The sequence below is a fragment of the Nanorana parkeri genome, unplaced genomic scaffold (assembly GCF_000935625.1).
Source record: "Nanorana parkeri isolate BGI_ZX_2015 unplaced genomic scaffold, ASM93562v1 scaffold509, whole genome shotgun sequence".
Lineage (NCBI taxonomy): Eukaryota > Metazoa > Chordata > Amphibia > Anura > Dicroglossidae > Nanorana > Nanorana parkeri.
This window is the reverse complement of record NW_017306777.1, coordinates 885,842-903,493: the sequence shown is the minus strand read 5'-3', so window position 1 is coordinate 903,493 and position 17,652 is coordinate 885,842. Positions and strand designations below refer to the sequence as shown.

Genomic DNA, 17,652 nt, shown 5'->3' with positions numbered 1-17,652 from the left:
CTTATGTGCCCCATTATATTCTAGCTCTCCCTCTCCCCTCAATCCTAGTTTTAATACACCTCCATACTTCCCATAAAACCTCTCCCCTAGCACAACAGACCCCCCCCCCCCTTTCCATTTAGGTGCAAACCATCTTTATCAAATAGGTTTTACCCCAATGAAGTGTCATCCCAGTGCTCTAGAAATCCAAATCCTTCCAACTTACACCAGGTCTGTAGTAATCTAAGCTTCTGCTGCTCATCCTGTGTTGTGCATGGCAAATAAAGCAACCCCAGATCATAACACTAAAGTCTCCAGTTGGTGACTGTTTTTTTTAGGTGAAGCAGTGTACTTGAATTAAAAACTGTAGTCAGTAGTGGGTCTTGCACAGTGTTGTTGGTCCAAACACTTTGCAGGGGGGCATGCTGGACCGCTGGCGATCAAGACTACTGTACTTCAGATCTCTAGTGTGATGCCAGCACAGGGCAGCTTAATATAGTGGTAAAGCACGAAGATTGAAAAAAAGGTACACATTCTTTACATTAGCTCTTTATCTGCCGCCGTGATATGTTAGCAGCAGCTTTAAACTGGAAGTGATTCAGACTGCTGTAAATTCCACTGGATGGCAAACATGCGGCCCCCTCTGCCCGACACCTCCACCATGTTTCCCGCGTTCTGCTGCCACTTTTGCAGACCGGTGTTGGCAGAGAGATGGGAGAGTGACCAGCTATCTTCCTTTCTAATTCTAGGGCCATAATTATTGGTTAAATCTAAACTGATGACCTGTAAAAGTGTCGTCTATAGACAATTTTGGGTACCATAGTTTTTTGCCATTTTACGGGCGCATACAATTTTGAAGCTTGACATGTTTGGTATCTATTTACTTAGTGCAACCTCCTCTTTTATATCTTAAAAAAAATGGGTAATATATTGTGTTTCTGTGCACAATAATTAACTTGTGTACTGTTTACTGAACATTTGGATTGATAAACAGTTGCGCTATTTTCATGCTACAATTGCAAGTGTCGCCTTTTTATTCTGCAGGGTCTCTGCTTCCAGGAAATATATAGCTGGGGTGGTTAACGTGTGCACAAAACACAACAAAAAACTCTGGCAGCGAAAGGGCTGAAGCCAACCTTACTGCACCCTACTACATACTGTAAAGGTTTGATTGTCTTTAATAAAGCTTTAAATATTTATTCTTACAATTAACGTTATGTGTCAGTGCTGTTGATTTTATAGGTTTATTTGTATTGTGGCAACAAAATGAGAAGTTGTTTTCATCTCCAGCTATGCTACTTTTTAGTGCCAACACCCTTGTACCCACAGTGCTTCACATATTTTACTACACATTGGTTTGGTTGCTGAATACCTGCAGTTCTTCAAGGGAGGATTTAAGAATGCCGGATGGGATTCAATAAAGGAATTGTGTCCTGAAATAAAAATGTACACTGTTATCGCTGAACCCTCCTTCTAAGAACCCTCCTTCTAAGAATGTCCAATGAACTGACATTTCATTCAGTTCTACAGGCACAGCAGGGTGCAAGGCGGTTGTGTCCGCGTCGCATTCTGCTGCGCTGAAAAAGTACAGCTTGCCGTAATTTTCAGTGCACACCACCACGTTCCCATCGCAACACGAGTGTGGGGATGGCAAGCACATGCTGCTTTTGGTCCCTCTTGTTAATTGAACCCTTGCAAAGTGAACCGCCTATTTGCCTTCAGTAAATCAACCCCAAGTGAATCTGTAGATTGAGCATATCAGGCAAAGTAAATGGTTCAGTTTATAAGAGAGACCACAAGCAGCATGAACTTTCTATCGCCACACTTTCCTAATGAACCAAACCAATGCCAGACTGCCCTATTTGCCTTCATTAACCCCTTTCAGTCTACTTCTGATGCTGCTTTGCAATACGTATAATTTTAATGTATGGTTTAGTAAGCTAGTACTGAACCAAAACCTTAGGGATAAAATGTATTGATAAGGAAAATAAAAAAAATCTATTTTAAATTCTGTTCAAGTTTATATCACACTTACACTACGATGAGGAACATGTTCAGTCAATACATTATATATCTACTGCATTGTCAGGAGTAGAACTGCTGCAGTGTTCACCCCTGCCCACTTGCTATTCCTTATTGTGTGAGTCATAGAGAAATAAACACACAAAACACACTGCAGCTTCTGAGACAACTTCATGTATTGTTTGCAGCAAAGTGTAACAGAACAGTAACAAGCAAAGTGTGGTTTTCAAGATCAATGGCATACAGTACAAAATAAATAATGTGTAACATCTTTACATCCAACCATTAGCCTAGACCTAGAATATTCATTTTCAAGCGCTGTTTTTTAGATTGTGATTGCCTTGTGAAGCGATTGACAAATGTGGGTGAAATATCGCCTGTCATCTGCACATAATGGAGGAGCTATTAGAGGGGGTTAACCAATAAGATTCATAGTAGAACTAACTGATACTGATAAAGGAGCTAATCACTGCAGCAGAACTTAATGATGTTTGACATTTATGCGTGGTAGGTAAATGGTTATGTCTAAAACCCTGAGGCTAGTACTTTGATCCCCAGCCTGCCATGCATAAGCAAAGTGAATCAGAATCTTTCACCATAAACTTTGACCAACACGCAGGGTTGAACAACAGTCAGGTGGTCAAATACCTTCATACGGGACTTTATTGTAGCAGTTCATAATGACATATTCACAAGTGTAGTCCAAAATGGAGAACTTGGCTCTTGTTCCTTTAAAATATCCCTATTTTTAGTCACCTCTACATGAAAGCTGTTACAAGTTGGTCACATGTCTCATTAAAACACTTCTGCATAAAACTCACAAAATGGAGGACAGTGTAGACCAAAGGTAGTGGTTCTCAACCTTTCTAGGACCGGGACCCTTTAGTAACATTTGCAAAGTTGTGGTGACCCCCAACGGTAAAATTTAGGGATGACGCGGCTGCTGAAGCGACATCTGGCGGCGTGGCGGGAGAACTGACACTGCTGCGCTAGGAGAGGGCTGAGGAGGACTCACCTAGCACAGCAGAAATCACACAGCGACCCACAGGTTGAGAACCACTGGCGTACGCTGTCAGAATAAAATTTAAAAAAAACCACCATAGGAATGCATAGCTAGATTCCTATTGGCTATTTCACTTTGCAATAGCCAATAGCTATTGGACCCGCCCTCTGCTGCTGTCAATCACTAGAAGAGGACCTGATGGAGAACTGCAGGTCCCACTCTGCTGATTGGCAGCAGCAGACGGCGTGTTCAATATCTAGTTTGCTATTGCAAAGTGAAATAGCCAATAGGAATCTAGCTATGCATTCCTATGGTGGTTTTTATTTTTTCCCCGACTTACGGCGGCAGGCGGTCCCCAATGTCAGAAAAAAAAAACACGATAGGAAGGAAAGGTTTACTCTGCTCGATCGAGCAGAGTATACCTTTCCGGGAGAAAGTGTTTCTCTCCCGGGCGACTCTATCTAATAGCGGGAGACTCCTGGCAAATCGTCATGCGACCCACAGGTTGAGAACTGCTGACCTAAGGGGTAGGATGGAGGCAGCTGACATGTTTATTGCCTAAAGGCACCGGATAAAGTGTTAACAGGCACAACAAACATTCATTCCACCCACCTTACTTTTCTTCACTCAGTTTTGTACTATGCTGTAGTATTTTATTGGCATTCTAATCAATTTTGACATTTTAGTGCAGTTGACTAAAAATGTAGACATTATTATTTTAAAGAAAGGGTGTGTGGCCATTTGTTTTGTAACAAACATGATGTCTATATACTGGCATCGGCACTGCTGTCTAAGTGGATCCACTGAGAGGTATTATTGGAGTGTGCACTTCATCTTCTGCTTCAGCTACTAATAATATATTCACACATGTTTCTCATCTAAATCCTATCAATCCCTACTGCTCATTTAAAGAATTTCAGATTCAGCAATAAAAAGTATTATGCATTGCCAAGACCATGCTATAAACATGCGCAAATATATTGTAGCAAAAATTACCTGCAAAGATTTATCCTGCAAGTACATCAGCACCTTCAGCAACCCGGACAACAAGAACAAATAGTTGTCAGCTTACAAGTCATAGCTTGTCTATCAAGGGAGTTATGTGAATTCTAGCATCTCTAGCTTTTCCTACTAGTGCTGCAGATCATATACTTGTTATATACACAGCTCCATCCAGTGGCTTCAGCAAAGTTTTCACCTGTAGGGAGCAAAGGGATGCATGGCTTCCTGCATTTTTGTATGGCTCAGGGCTGCCTGAAGTGGCTTGCAGGGGAGTCACACAGGCATGCTGAAAGTTTGAAAGTATTTTTTTTTTACAAAAGAAGATTGCTGTTTCTTTAAGACTGCCGTCTTGGTATGATGCTAAGGGGACAGTTTTGATCAACTATTGCTCCCTGGAGTTCTTCTTTCAGTATATTTGTGCATGAACACAGGAATATAAAATTGATTAATGGTTCAGTAATATAAGAACAAATATTAACATTCTAAATATGTGAGAAGAAATAGTAACTGATTATGTGCAGAGTCCTGGTTAACCATCAGGTCAGGCTGGTTTTAATGACAAAGTACATTATAATGTCCATAAAAGCCCACTTTACATGACAACAGTTACAATTGATTGTTTTGTAATAATAATCCCTTACAAATGAGATCATGAATTGATTTCTATACTTACTGCATAGTGGAGCAGAGCTCTCTTGTATTATACCAAAAGCTGTACCGTACTAGCAAATGTGGAAACATTAATAATGTGAAACTAGTACAAATATTAGAAATCCCAATAAGTATTAACTTGTGACAATTCAGCAGTGTTGATGGTCAGAGACAAAAGATCAAAGTTGTGTGTTAGGAGTAAACTTTGCATACACTACGCTATGACATAACCCAGACTAAGCAGACATAGTATATATGCGAGGCATCCATTAGAAGCACTGCTGCATTTTGATTTGTACAGCCAGTCAATCTAGTAAGTCTGGTAACTCATAAGTCTCATAAATGGCTAATCATAATTTATACTGCTATGAAATTATTAACCTAAAGTTTCATGGTGCACTATAGGTAAATATGTATTTTTTTAGTTTTGAATGGAGTAGGCTTAATCCTCCTTTGGGTCTTAACATGGGATCTAGATTCACACCAGCTCAGTTGAGAGAACTTCCTGGAGTGCACTATAGGGATCTATAAGAAAGTGACTGAGAACATAATGCTGATGCCAAGAAATTCAGCTCAAGGAAAAGCCTGTCTGTCATAGTAGTTGGGGGGAGAGCTTCCTACTGTGGTCACAACCTAGTGTGGTATCATAAAACTTCAGGGAAAGTTATATACTTTCAGGCAAAAATGTTGAAAGTGTCAAATGTCTGCTTGTACAGGCGCGCCTATTAAAATGCATTGCAAGAAACTACCTGTTCATAGTGATTGCAAGAAACTACCTCATGTAGCTATTCATGGGTTTGGTTTGTCTTTCTCTTTTTATTTCTTTAATAATTAATGATTAATTTCACAATAATAATTACAAATCGGAATCACTGAAATTATAATCTGCTTTGTATAATGCACTGCATGCTTCATTTGATCTTTTTTCAATTTAGAAAGTCAGAATTGGGCTGTGTTTTAAAACCAAATAAATGTTCAATGTACGATATCTTTGTGCTACACTCAAATGCTGACATAAAGCTATGTTAACACTCTTGCTGTGATGGATAACAGGAACACAGCATGAATACTAACCTTTTCTGCAGAACACATTCCCTGGAATTCAAAGTAAAAAGTCATAGGCACTCATATGAATTCCAGCTTCTCTCAGAAACGGGTACATAAATCTATCACGATGGACGCAAGGCGGGGGACAGCCCTGAGGCTGGAGTGTCTATACTAGGCACTCCATCCTCAGTGCAGCTCAGTAACAGTGAGCCATATACAATCACAGACACATCGTTACTGAGCTCCCTACCCAGCCACTTCAGCTGTCATACTGACAGGCACAGCAGCCGAGGAGGTTACCTGTGGTGGGTACAGCCTGATGGGCAACTTTAAGAACCACACAGCCAACAACCTCATAGCAACCAATTAAATGGCTGAATGGCAGTGGGTAGAGTCTGATGGGGAAGCTTTGAGACTGGTTCCCCATCAGGTCCCCCTCCCTTGTGGATTATAGTGGGGAGCAATGGGTGAATTCCATAGCTGCTAGCTAAGGCTAGAGAATCACAAGTTAAAAGGACCTGATGGAAAACTAGTCTCTAAGCTTCCCCATCGGACTCTGCCCATTGCCGTTCAGCCATATACATGGTTGCTATGAGGCTGTTGGCTGTGTGGTTCTTAAAGTGGCAGTAATACCAACTACGTGAATCTGTTGCATGTGTTGGAACTGCAACTGAAACTGTTGCACGGCTTTCATAAATTAGGCACATGTTGTTTTAAAGGGACCATAACGCTAAACAAAAATCGGAAATTATTTACTGAACTTCCCATCACTCTTTTGGACTCTCACCTGTGCCATTCATGTTATCAAAAGCTTAGACATTTTTATGATGTGATCTCCACTGAAAGGGAGCATAAGCTATTCTGAACTCATACAGCCAAAAGCTTACACCTTTGGTCACATGGCTGGCATAGGACAGCCACGCAGCAGAGTTTCATAAAGGAAATATAAGTGTTTCAGCCCTGCTATGACTCACACCTCTTATCCATCCCAGTAAGATTATTAAATAGCTTTAAAGTTAAACTCCAATTACTGCCAGAAAAAATATATCAACTATATACAGTGCAATAATTTTAGAAAATGGCCGTAAAGGAGGTGGGTCTGCTTTCACTGTAATCAGCTTATCAGTCTCTGTGTGGTAAGAAACAAAAGCTGCAGCCTCAGCCCTTGGATGCAAAAGGGAGACAATTTAATGGTTGGTCAGTTTTAGAAAGTCAAAGCAATTATAGATTGAAATGCAGCCTGGTTACAAAATAATTAGATTTACTGCAAGTATACGAGTCACTGAAGACAGCCAGTTTGTGAGTTTAACCTGGTAGGATTCATAGAACATATTTTATTAATTTACAGCAGCGTTAGGTGCAACTAATTATGTCTTCTGTACCTTAAAAAAGACCAGGCTTGATTAAGCCTAAACAAGAACTGCTTGCTCCTCCGTGTATGAGTGATTACACTGTACAATTGAGGAGGTGGACTTTCTTATGTTCAATGACTACTTTGGACTTGATGGACATGTACCTTTTTTAACCTACTAGTAGGTATTGATTGCATATTATAAGGAATATTAATTGTGCTGCTACCATATTTTGTTATGGCATTCCTTTGTGTTCTGATTGTTCTAGAACTGAAAAATAGCTATAACCTGAGATTGTCTTGTCAAATTTTCCATTACTGCCAATTTTCTTTTGTGAATCTGATAGATTAGAGTAATCAACAGTTGTATATAATAAGAAAGCTAGACAAGAACAAAAAACGACCTTCTAGTGTACAGGAAAGGCATGGCCTGCAAAATCCATGTTTTAGATTCAGCAAACCTACATTCAATATTAAATGGTATGGGCATTTCAGTAATTAGAACCTTAAACTTAAAACCAAAAGCTATCAATATTGATGTACTGCTTATGGAATATTCTCCACATATATAATATAAGGCAAAACTGTGGGATATTTAAATGTGCAAAACTGCTGCACAGAGAAAAACAAAGACTTATTGATGAAGTATGTAAAATGTGAGGGAACATGAAGTGCACTTATAGAATACAGAAAGCCTGTAGAAGAGAGCACTGGAGGAAGCTTTTAGTAGCCTCATTTCATTTTCAGCTAAGCTACTGTATTTGCTAATGCATCCCCAAGCTATACATCTATTACAGTACTTCTACATACATACATACTGGCCTTTAGGCAGACAGCCCAGTGTTACCTATACTCTCATGTCAGAAGGACAATTGTCTTTTTCAAGCTATATGAATATAAATAGAGATAGGCTGACACCTAAGAATTGTTACCCTGGGGTACACAGAGGCCCCTATAGGTTTTGAATGTTAGAAACTGAGCTAACAGTGAATATATGCAAACATTTATATGCTGGTGGTTTAAAAGCTTCTAATCCATCTATAAGTGCTTAATGTATAGACACATAACAATAAATAAAATGTGTTATTTTGTGTAAGACAGCTGCCCTACACCACATCTTCTTCACTTTTTTTTTTTTTTAACCACGTGCATGATGGTCCTGTCAGGGAGTAATCCCCAGGCCCAGAATGCTTTTGACAGACAGAAAAACCAGTAAGCCCTTCTTGGCAACATGAACAAGTGATCATGGATGACAGGCTTAAGTCACAAACATTAGAAGGATATGTACAGAAAGGTCTAAATATACATACAGGTATTTACATAAGGTGCAGAATGCTCCATTGTACAGGAAGTTTAAACAAAAGGGGCGTCATGCAGGATTCATGTGATGAAATGACGCCTTTAAAACCACAAAACTAATACTGGCTCTTTAAGTAGTTTAGTGAGTGGCACACAAAAAACCTTGCTCATCTCTACCAATGGCAGTCCAAGGACCATTGCAGGCTAAAGTTAAACTCAGTAGGCACCCAATGAAACTGCAACAATGTATCTTTGGATTCCCTTCAATGCTCGGAAGCAGTACCAGTAAGCTTGGACACAGCAGGTCCCCTTCATTTAACCTAGATGTAGGGATTATCCCCTCTCCTTGCAAAGTAAGCAACATGAGCTCCCCATAAACACAACAATGGGGTATTTGTATCTGGATATCTTCCTATTTGCCACGTGTGTTATTCTGTGATTTCAGGATGGGGATGCAGGCCACTTTCTCCTCTACGATATATCTCCCAAAAGCCTTGCTCGAGCTGTTCAAGGTGTGAACTAAGTGGGAGCTGCAGAGTCAGGTGCCTGAGCAATGATTCCAGCCATAGCTGAAGCTGTGAGAAGTTGGGCCTGCAAGAGAGTAAAATGGGAAAAGAGATAGTTAGAATATAATATAGAAAGCACACCACTAGTACTGCTAGCTACAAAACCCCAAAATATATACAGCAGTAAGCTATTTTGTAATTTGATGATTGTTTTGAAGGAAACCTGTGCTAAAAGAAATATAGGAACTGCTGCTGCTAATCCGCTTTTGAAAGTACCAGTTACTTTGGCTTCACTGTCCTGGAAGAAGTATGCAGCAAGTGAACTCAGAACACCTGATTTGTGTACTGTTCTTGGTCAGTGACAAAGAAAGTATTGAAGTCACTAAATCATCATGACAAAACAACTAGCATTTTCAGCAGAAGAGGCTACCAGTAGCTGCCTCCTTATTTTTCTTAGCATAGGTTGCTTTTACCAGCATTGGGCCTAACATAAAAAAAATTGTTTTTGTTTGTAAGAACAGTGTAGTTTTTACAAATAAAGAGCCCAACACACCAGGATACTGTACATATATTCACCTATGCTAAAATATTTCACAGGCGTAAACACTCTGGTACCAACTTACATATTAGGTGTCCAAATATTTCCTCCCCCTTTAGATTCAGAAATCCTCACACTGCAATTAGTTTATGTGAAAACTAGATTTTGCCCCACATCTCTCTTAAGCACACTGAAAATTAGATTTTTGTATTCAATGTAGAATCCTTTTCTCAGACGTTTAGTGAAGGACACAAGATTCAGAAACAATTGGGTTATGCTGCCACCTACAGGAGGATTCAGGCACTGGCATAAACCAGCATGTCTCAGTTTTGTAACAAGTAGTGTTACCAAAAAAACAATGAACGTTCATGAAAGGATTTTATGGTGAGCACAGAAATCCAATTTTCTTTGTCGCTCATTGAGGGACACCGTAATCAGTGACAAATGAAACATCCAAAAGAAAACCCAACTGGGGTGGGCAACACAGCAAACAAAACACCAAAAGGGATGACAAAGTGGGATTCAGTGTTTCTGATCGAAGCAGTGGCTGCGGGGTAGGCACGCACAGCACGTAACACATCCAAACAATATGCACAAATGGACCTGCGCTATGGTGATAGTGATACATCCAGCTGCTGTGTTCAATTTGTATGGAATACACACAAATTAGCTCAATGAGATCCAAATTACACTGCGCTCAAGTAAATGATCTATATAAAATGTCGTGGCTGAGGTGAAAGGATGGAACACCTTGAGAAGGAAGAAGGCTCTAGACCTTAATACTACCTTATCCCTGTGTAAGACTAGAAAAATGTCTCAACAAGACAAGCAATAAGTTTCCAAGTGCTGAAATCTGACCCTTGATTGTAGTCAGGGCCAACTGTTGATCCAAGTCTGACTGTGAACATTCAGGATTCATCCACCAAAGTATTTTCTGCGATGGAAATTGCTTTCCTCACACCAAGCAAACTATGCCTTCCATGTGCGATGGTAGATCTTCCTGACTATTAAAATCGTGGATATTACTGAGTTGGAGAAGATCCTGTCCTTTAAGACCTGGGTAAGCCAATGCTGTTAAAGCCAAAGACCGTAAAGCAGGTTCTCAGGAAAAAACATCCGGTCAATCTGAAGAGCCCGTTGAGGATCTTCAAGGGGTCTGATCAGTTTGAAGTACCACATCCGCCTGGGCCAGCTTGGAAGGAGGGGTTTCAGGGGAGGAAAGACATAGACCAGATTGTACTGATCCCATGGAATCACCAGATCATACACTGCTTCACCTTGAGAATCTCTGCACATGGAGACAAACCTACCTAATTTGAATGTGAAAATACAGTGGCATTGTCTGACTGGATCCTTATTGAAAGACCTTCCCTTCAAAATGTCCAGCATTTAAGGGACAACCAAATCACTCCAGGCCCCAATTCCCCTACACCGACAAGGTATCTAGGAATCCTACCCATCCTGTCAGACTGGCATCCCTTGTAATAATCTTGATATTGGTAAAAAGAATTTCCCCAACTCCAGGGATGAATTCCTGAACCACTAGGCCAGAGACAACCTGGTACTTGATGTCCTTGGATTGTACATTGACAGGAGGGAGAATCTGCAGGAGCCAGAGCATTGCATCTGCGATTTACTAATCACAGTTGCAATGCTTTATTGCCTCCAATGCAAAAAAATAATAAATGCAAATTATTTTTTTTACGAAGAACTGCATTTATAATTTTATCTTTAAAAAGGTGGGCTTTACTTTTAAAATACAGTTTCTTTTACCTTCTCAAATAAATGAATATGTATAATGCATATATAAAACTGTTTGTGTTTTGCACTTATGGGCAGAGGAATATATTTTGTCGATATACTGTATATTATATATAATATTACTATGTAATGTTAGTTTTTTTTAGTATATAGTAATGTTAGTATATATTTTTATTGCACATCACCATGTCTGTGCATATAGGGGGTTGAATTCTACAATCCTGGTCTGTTGAGGAAGTAAAGTAGAAGTATGGATAGAAACCATAAAAGTCCATTCTTTCATGGACTGGAGACATGATGACGTTGCAGTCCCCTCCTGTTTGTGTGTATATATGCATAAAAGGAAGTTTCAATTTATCCATGCGCCTCCAAGAAGTCCATTGTAGAGATGAAAAGCTTTAAAGAATGGCAGGGAGCTGGTAGCACGGGGCCCATATTTTAGCACACATCTTTATGGACGGACTCTACAGCAGTGCCTAATTGAGTCAGATGTAACCAATTTATCTTGTGTTGTGCATACATGGACTTATAATGGTGATTGTATACCGTTTAGGAGATCTTTTTTAATATCATCTGTCTCTGTGAGCTATCAATTGGATTCACAGTCACTTAATTGTGAAGCAATATATCTAAACTACTGTTTTTTTCTACATTGACATTGGTATGCTTAACATAGAGGATTCTCACATCTTATTTGCCTGCAACACCATGAAAGTGTAGAGACACAATAATTATAAAGGATCAGTGGCAGGCATTAAGGAACCTCCAAGGAGGTCCTCCCAAGAACAGACAACTGTGGAATTGCAACTCATTTGCCATCTGATCTGTAAATTACACCTGGATTCATCTACTAACATACCCTAAATGTGGTGTGTACTAACTATATTTGTACAACTATTAACTGCAGGGACGGTTTCATTTTTTGACAATCTATTTTTGATATTTTTTGCACTTGTCAGTAGGGAAGTCATTCAGCACAGCAGCAGTACAGGACCTGAAAGACCGCTGAAAAAGCACTGTAGTAGCTGCGGCTACTGCAGTGTTTTACAGAATCCTCCAGGCCCTACCAGAGATAAATTATGTGTACCTACAGTACATTGTGCCAAACGTGGCCAAACTAAGTATACATAAATCTTTATAGCAGGAGTTCAGCTTTAAATATTGAGGCATCCTTTACAGGAACTGTCCGTTCTCTGTTAAGGCTCCCGATCAGTTTGGGAACGGCAACTGCTTGATTAACGTATGAGGGTGGATAGAAGAGTGATTCACATACTTTTTTTTTATATAAAACTGGCTCATCTACCTTGGTAAAAGGAAAGATCCTCCAGTTTTGATTATACTTGACCTATATTGTCAATCAATCAGTGTTAAATAGTAACAGGAAAGGGTGCATTCATTTTATGTGTGAGGATGTCAGTTACAAAACTGCATAATAGGTGTTCTGTAAATTCAAAGAAATCAGGAAAAATGAATTGGCCTTTTTCATTTGTAACAGTCACTATAAAACAAAAGGTTGCCTATAAATCAGACATAATTGAGTATTTTCCATGCTTAGAATAAATACAGGCAAACAAACACAAACAATAACACTGAAAAGAGCCACCAGTGCAGGCTCATACTGCAGACTGCATCAGTGCAGGTATGCTTTTCCCAGGTATGTGCCCTCACCATCTCCTAGCAGATACTGTACATAGTTCTGAGGTATGGCAATGTGCAGCAATCATAGCAAGGCATTAGCAAGCCTAACTCCTTGACTACACCTGATTTAGTAAATTGCCTGGTCCAATGTCTGAGCCTCAGCTATCTCCAGTGGTGTAAACAAAAAGGGTGTAATTAGGGGGTCTGCCAGTGAGCCAATTCCAACCCTCTCTGGAAGGGACAAGAGTTATGGCCTGGACCTACTTACGTTGTATTCATACCTATGTGTTGCAGTAATGCGTACATTACCGCAGTGCGCAATGCATGCGTTAGTGTGTTGCAGTGTAATTAATTTCCAACATACTAAAAATACCTTTGCAACACAACACACAGTAACATATTACAATGCATTGTGGATATTTCCAACATACTAAAAATACCTTTGAAACACAACACACAGTAACATATTACAATGCATTGTGGAGCGGTGCAATAGAAAAAATAATTCATTTCTGACTTTCAGTTCATTGTAGTGCACTGCAATGCCCGTTAACATAAAGCATGTGTGTTAATGCACATCAACAGACCAGACTGATGTGAATGGGGCCTAAGATTTTTGTCCCTGGTATAAACCTTTGGGCAGTTTGAAACAGGATACAATAATATACAATAATACATATCTATGAACACGGATGCTGAGGAAGACAATATCTGAAGTATTTCTGCTTCTAAACTGATTATTTCCTGAAGTTTCCAAGCTGTACCTTCAACACACAAACATGGATACAGTGTTGATTCTCATGCCAATGTAAAACCTTAATAACTAATGCTTTCGTTATCCAATTAAGTGTTATATCAACATTAGAAAGAACACATCCTGTAGCTTAGTTCTTATGCTGAATGTCAGCTTTAGACTAAACTAATGAATAAGTTACCTTTTCTCAGGGTCCAAATCACAGCATAATACTGCACTAGGAAAGAAGCCTGGTGGGCAGTCTGGGGGGCAAAAACGGTCCAGGAAGGCACGAACATTCAGCCCAAAATCCATGGTACGTGGGAGATAGTCAGGGTCAGCCCTAACACGGCCAATTATCTAATAGGAAAAAAGACAAAATATGAGACTTGGTCATGGCTAGTAAAATCTTAAAATATTTATGGAATTGTTATAATTTATTTGTAGAGAAAAGAAAAAGGGACAGAAGTTGGCAATGTAAGTAACAGTATTATTACCTCACACAGCACAATGCCAAAGGAGAAAACATCCACCGACTCATCATATTTTCTCCCTGTAAGAAGAGAAAGCACTTCAGTCACCCATAGAAAGCTAACATAGGGTACTGATGATGATATAGGTAAATGCCATGAATAAGGACACCAGCCTCATATTATCACCTTCTGTTCAGTTGCTTTTAAGTTCTAGAATCAAATATTTCTCGACAGTATTTCTTAGTGCCCATGGGCCTATTGATCAAACATAAAATCCTAAAGCATACATATAACCAGAATTTTCATTTTAGATTTGGATGAAGTAATGAAGAGTTAGACAGATATACCGTGTTTCCCCGAAAATAAGACAGTGTCTTATATTTTTTTTTCTACGAAAAAAGACACTAGGTTTTATTTTCAGGGGATGTCTTACCTGGCTGCAGCTTAGTGTAATATTACAGAAATCCCTGAAGATAGTGCTAGGTCTTATTTTCGGGGTAGGTCTTACTTTCGGGGAAACACGGTAGATGGTAAATCTTTTCTGGAATTCCTCTCACTTTGCACGGGTTTGCTCCAATAACTTGTTGCATCTCCCAGGAAGGAAGGGAAACCTTCACAGGACACACATCAAAAAATAAACTAAAAGGGGTTTTAATAATTCTACACTATTAAAAACTAAAACTAAAATAATACATTGCTATTCACACACTTTAATGGCAATGCTTTTACCAAGGGTTGTTTTTTTTAATTTTGTGCTTTGCCAAATAGTGTCAATGTATAAAGCATAGAAGAATAAAAGTCAATTTTTCGGTACCTTTATTGGCACCCGAAAAACCTGCGGTGCTTTATATCTATACTGTATTCAGGCCTTCCCACACTGAATTTGATGTTAATTTATAACTTATGAAATCTGACTCCAAGGGGCTCATTTAAAAAGCAGCGATAAGGCTGCATTGCAGTAATGCTCAGTGATGTGGTTTGAAAATTTATTCTGGGATCTAAAAATGAATAGCAGTTGTAAATAAAAGAAAAAAAAACGATCATGTAACCTGTCAAAGTCACATGACCAAGTCTCCTCAAATCGCAGAGATTTCTCTGCTTCATGACAATTCTCTGCTTAAGTACTGCCTTTCCAAATTTTTTAGTTGCTAAATGGCTACATGTTGTAAAACATAAATCCCAGTAACATCTATGGGCTGAAAGGTTCTTTCAAATAGAACCATTTGATAATATTTCTGCCATTGACATTTCTGCACCTGACTTCCCCAAGAACAGTAAAATTCCAAAACCAGGAGGGCTGAGCTGAAACTACACTAAGCAGATCTTACTACCAGGGTCCCAGAGTGAAAAAAAGTAGCTAGTGGGTGATCAAACAGCAGTTATCAGTCCTGGATGTCTGGCCATTTACATTCATTTTTATTGAGGTTGTGCATCACAAGCAAAAGTACAATCGTATGCAATACAAAGATACAGAAGGCAAGGTAATGTGGTAATAAAGGCATACTGTCACTGAAAAAGTCAATGTGCATTGCAGACCATTTTTCAAATGTTATATCATAATAATAAACAATACAGGGAGCAACCGATGAAGGCCAGGTATAGAGAGAGAGAGAAAGTAAAACACGGTAGAAAAATAATAGGAAGCAGGGAAAAAAGAAGAGAGAAATCACCACCATAGACACTCCAAACATAGCAAAAATACAAAACGTCATCGTCATGTACCTCCACAACGCCCCCACCACAGAACAAATGTTCCCCCTATGACCATTCACATGGACAAAGTGCATAAAATTAGCAGGTGACCCCACATCAGGGCAACACATATCCACCCAATTAACCCTCCAACTTCTTCTCAAGATACTATGGCATGTATTGGAACACTTTCATAATTTCTTGTAGTTGAGGTTTAATTCTGAGAGCAAATATTTGGGCCAGGTATCAAATAAATGAGCTGCCTGATCCTGAGGATGTGAGGAAGTTTGAATTTTATCTTAGAGCATTAACTTTTACAAAAGGGGTTGCAGGCCATTCACCCCTGGCCCTTGTGGTGAGAGCCAACGAAGGAGGATAGCCTTTTTAAAACCCAAAATACATAAATGTTCCTATTTGCTTAGTCTAGGCCTCCCAACTGATGAATCTCAAGGGACAGTGTAAAATATTCAAATGAAAGGATGGAGAGGCTTTGTGATTCCTGTGATACCCCTCCATGTAGGTCAATGCCTTACCCTAAAACTATGCAATTTTATAACATGACCAAAGCAAGCGAGTAAGGTCTGGCAGTGGGTGACTAAATTTCGGGCAACCAGTCCGCCAAGAGTCTGTGTGGTATTGGAAACGCCGAGTAGGAACAATGGAACTGTACTTCCCTCCATAGTTCCCCCACCATTGTCCATTGAACTGATGCTCATTCACTGCGTTCCGGTGCCGGCATACGAACTGTGGGTGGGGGTGCGTTTTAGGTACCATTCAAATGAATGGCAACGCAACACACCCTCCTCACCAGAATTGCTTGGTACAATTTATAGTACTTTCCAAGTGTGAATGGGCCCTCAAAAACACTGACATACATACACAGACACAATCTACACAGAATAGGACATATGTATAAATAAGAGATGAGAAATGAATATATGATTATATTCATAGTAACAACTAAGCTTTATATTTCTTCTATAAAAATGTGAATAATTTGTGAAATAATAATAAAAATATATTAAACAATTTCTTTTTTTTTGCAGCTCCAATTACATTCCAATGATACTGACCATTTATCATTTCTGGTGCCATCCAATAAGGATTCCCCACCACAGTGTACCGCTTTCTTCTGTCTTTCCGCAAGTCCCGAGCCTCCTCTGATACTAATCGAGCCAGCCCAAAATCTGCCACAACCAGACTGCCATCCTGAATGCCAAAGAGCAAATGATCAACTTTATATATCATCATTTGAATTTATTTTATTTGCTATCCATTTACATTTGTCATATTCTTACAGCAGCTTGATGTAGGCATAGCATGAAGAATCTAACTGAAGTTAATCGCTTGTCAAAAACATATAAGAGTCCCTTCAAGCCTGTGCAGACTGCAAGAATTCTTCCAATTTGAAACCAAGCAACATTAGGATAACATATATGATTTATAGGAGGGTCATGCAGATTATATTGCTGTCTCATTTAAGTCCTATCTCTTTTTTTATTGGAACTGTAAAAAATGTTAACTAGCTATCGGTTATTCAAGCTGAGCATGATGAGATAATACATAAGTAGTGGTAACGTTGAGTGAAAACTGCTTGTAAAAACCGTCAGTAGATCTCAGTATAGGGAGATAGGTATTCAGCTGCAAGGAGAAATACATTTCTGAAGATCCTACCAGAATTGCAGCTAACTCCTGACAACACTGCCGCTGCTGCTCTGAAATAGCTGGGGAGGGGGATAAATGGGAACATAACATGGGGAATGTGCATGTACTCTAGGAGGCATTAAGATGAAGACATCAAGTTCTGCTAGACATGGCCCAACAAGGACACATATGGCTGAACTTCAAGAAGCCACATATCTTTATATATCTATAGCTAGGTACACACGGAGCAAATTTCCATCCACAGGTAGCCCTATGTCCTCAACAGAAGTTGATCATTAGATTAACTTTAGCT

General features: G+C 39.4%; 1 protein-coding gene across 1 annotated transcript in view; it reads right to left on the bottom strand.

The window, feature by feature from the left end:
* Positions 1–8,199: 8,199 nt before the first annotated feature.
* The window catches only part of LIMK1 (LIM domain kinase 1), a 95,019-nt gene continuing 85,566 nt past the window's right edge, over positions 8,200–17,652 (bottom strand). Inside the window, exons 13-16 of the mRNA XM_018561241.1 lie at positions 16,769–16,904; positions 14,028–14,083; positions 13,733–13,890; positions 8,200–8,945 (exon numbers count right to left, since the gene is read on the bottom strand). Coding sequence (XP_018416743.1) covers positions 8,783–8,945; positions 13,733–13,890; positions 14,028–14,083; positions 16,769–16,904 — 513 coding nt within the window. The 3' untranslated portion in view covers positions 8,200–8,782. The remainder of the gene's footprint in view (positions 8,946–13,732; positions 13,891–14,027; positions 14,084–16,768; positions 16,905–17,652) is intronic.